Source organism: Azolla caroliniana, unplaced genomic scaffold (assembly GCF_043228905.1).
Source record: "Azolla caroliniana isolate FFs.n. ecotype wild unplaced genomic scaffold, voAzoCaro1.0.p SCAF_2, whole genome shotgun sequence".
In the NCBI taxonomy this organism is placed as follows: Eukaryota; Viridiplantae; Streptophyta; class Polypodiopsida; order Salviniales; family Salviniaceae; genus Azolla; species Azolla caroliniana.
The window spans coordinates 19309152-19312409 of record NW_028230437.1 but is presented as its reverse complement, the minus strand read 5'-3'; the positions used below and the strand labels follow the sequence as shown (position 1 = coordinate 19312409).

Below are 3258 nucleotides of genomic sequence, written 5' to 3'. Positions count from 1 at the left end.
CAACGCGACACAGTTTCTGAACATTTTTAATGCACAAGCTGTAGTAGTACCTGATCGTAAAATAGAAGTGCAGAAGTCAAAATAACAATGAAAGTCTATAACTTAATCAAATTAACGAGACTAAACTTATATGACATATACCTGTGCCAGAGAACAAATCCAGAACCCAATCATCTAGGTTTGAGAAGAGCTCGATTAAGCGGTTGATCAATCTTTGAGGTTTTTGATAAGGGTTCACAAGGCTCTTTTCACCTGATACATGTCAAAGCTTCTTTGTCACAGCTGGGCACATTATATAATTTACAACGTTTCTTTCATTAACGTGTGCCCGAGCCTTCTTCTTCGTTATTACATCATAATAACCCACACTAAGATGCTCAACTGCACTAACCATACGATCGCCCGGGCTACGTGTAATATTTGTTTTAATCCTATTGAACCCAAAACAAATGAGTTAAAATTTGAATGGAACATATATAAACCACATATCTAAGAGAATATTATCAAAAAACAATGTATAACTCACCAATGCATATGCTCTGTTGCATGACATCGTGACTTTAAAGCAGTTGTGACTGACAATGATTGACCCATGCTATGAAATATGACTATCCTCCACAATGGTGCTAAGGTCAACTCTGCGAAGTCCTTTACCATCTTCTCAATCTGGGGGTACTTGAAAGGCACATCATCGAACATGGAACCCGTGATCCGGAATCCGTACGGTATATCAGCAATAAGTAATGTATAGTGCCTTTTTGGTAATATGTCGAGCATATTCACCACATCCCCCTGGAATACACTATAATGTAATTGTTTGAAAGGGTCAGCTCTATGCAAAAAACTTTTTACTGTTGCGAAGTCCTCCGACACTTCCAACTCCTTTCCCTTTGTCATTCTTTTTTCGTATTTAGCACGTTCCAAGTGCGTAATGAACGAACTTGGAATACCGTCATTACTATCACCAACTTTCTTTGATCGAGGTGGTTTCTGCAAAATTCATTTCCTGTAAGGAATATATCTGATAAATGATAATTGAATCTTTTCAAATTGAAAATACACATACCCATTCTCTAAATACAATGAAGAACTCTTCTAATGCCTTATATGATGATGTTATTGGGCAAGCTTGTTCGACTTCTTCCCAGGTTGGTAGGCACAATTTTTTCATCATCAATTCTTGTATCTTCATGTATACTTTATGACTAAAAATAAAATATTAAATGTGAAATCAATTATCAAAGGAAATGCACAAGAATAAAGAAAAACATTTCAATTTTACATACTTTTGTAACTCAGTCACCATCTCGTCCAAGCTAAACTCCTTGGCTGCAACTCGAGACAACACAGATATTAACAATCTATCGTCTTTAATTCCTTGTAGTGACCTCCAAGGTAGCAACTTCATATCTTCGGCCAACTCCTCAATAAATAAGTCACTTTTACGTGACTTTGTCTTCATCTCCACTTGTGGATCTACCTTGGCCTTCTTTGCCCGTTGACCTTTGACCTCCTTGCGCTCCCACATGCCAAATATTCTATCCTGGAGATCCCATACCTCACCTGTTCTAAAGGCAAGCTGAAACCATGAGTCATATTTCCGTAGCCCTTCAGATTTCGTACTCTCATCAACTGCAATACCCACTTCTAGTAAACATTGACGTCGTAAGCCAGGGTTCAACTTGGGTCCAAATCTTTGCAACGCATCCAAATACTCATGGTGAAAGAATCTGATGCGTTCGATACAAGACATCTTTTGTCTATAATCATTATCATTGTTGTGGTCCCATGCTAACAACTTGGCCTCTTCATGAGTAAGACCTGCATATACTTTACATTCTGCGTACTTAAAAAACGGAGTGAGCGGATATTCCTTGACGAGTTGACGTCGGGCTTCAACTGAATGAGATCCTTCGATAACATAATAAGTATAATCATCTGAAGAGCTATATTTAAAATCAGCAATTGTCAGACATTGTTCAGGGTCTACCATAACCAAAAAAGGTACGACGGTTGCATGTGGATTTATCTTCATTTTGCTTTTCAAATTTTGTACATGCACTACATGTGGCTCTCTAATCTCGAGCGTGCATCTTCTAGTTTCAGGGTCGATGGGTGGCCTTTGAATTGAAGAAATTGGTAGATGGAAGAGTTGACCTTTTCGCACTAGTTTGGTCCTAGCTATATTTTCTCTAATCCGGTTTTGCTCAGAAGTCAATACACCGGAAGATATTTGCCCTCCTGGAGGGACAATTTCAAGTTGTTGTTCATCGTCTTCTTTTTCCTCGAACTCCAAGACGTCGAGGTCCTCATCATTAGATATTTGTCGTTTTTGATATTTTTTATGTTCCGGTTTTGTTTTCCGAGACTTTTAGGCGGAGTCTCTGCTTCTGTGCTCATCATCTCTCCAGTAACATAAGGCCGAAGAGCTACAATAAGATTATTCTTTGTTTGCATATCTTTTCACAAAGATTTTGGGTGGCATACGTCAGGTACTAGGTTTCCTTCATCAACTTGCACTCGCCTTATACCACCTGAGCTCTCAACTTCGAGGAAGATAATGGACAAATCACTGTCTTCATATTCTAAATTACGAACTTTACCATAGGGGAAGGTCTTCCCTAATTCAAGCTTTCCTTTTCCTTCCGACGTGGCAAATATGAGGAGCAATACCCCATCTTCTTCAATGTAAGTGAGACTCCATTCTACATGTGAATAATTTTTTAGCTTATGCTCCGTGGACTTATCTTCCACGAGCATAATTTGTTTATTTTTCGTATTCCCTACGGATGATTTCGAGGTCCCATCACCTCCGGACTCGAATAATGATCGTCGAGACTTTTCTTTTAAAAAACTCTCCGAGTCATGTTTTGTCGGAGACCGGAACTTCAACTTGAAAGAGGGCACCTTCGGACGGGGCTCACTGGGGAAGAAAACAAAATATTTTCGTGAAATAAATGTAAAATATACGTGAATACACCAAAACACAACTAAATTCTCTTTAATACACCGTAGTACACGTAAAATACACATAAAACGCACCTAAATACACGTAAGTGCACCTAAATACCCTTAACTACATGTAAAACACACCTAAATACACTAAACCCTAAACAGAATACTCTCCAATACACCTAAGTACACGTAAAATAAACATAAAACACACCTAAATACACGTAAGTAGACCTAAACACACCTAAACACTACTAAATACATATAAATACACCTAAGTACATGTAACAGACACGTAAATACGAC

General features: G+C 38.3%; 1 protein-coding gene across 1 annotated transcript; it reads right to left on the bottom strand.

Moving 5' to 3' along the window:
• Positions 1 to 262: 262 nt before the first annotated feature.
• On the bottom strand, positions 263 to 1993 carry LOC147867489 (uncharacterized). Its single transcript, XM_087339646.1, has 4 exons — positions 1287 to 1993; positions 1067 to 1205; positions 527 to 990; positions 263 to 431 (listed from the first exon to the last, which is right to left on the bottom strand). Exons 1-4 carry the CDS (start codon positions 1991 to 1993, stop codon positions 263 to 265), a joined length of 1479 nt encoding a protein of 492 aa, XP_087195772.1.
• Positions 1994 to 3258: the final 1265 nt, after the last annotated feature.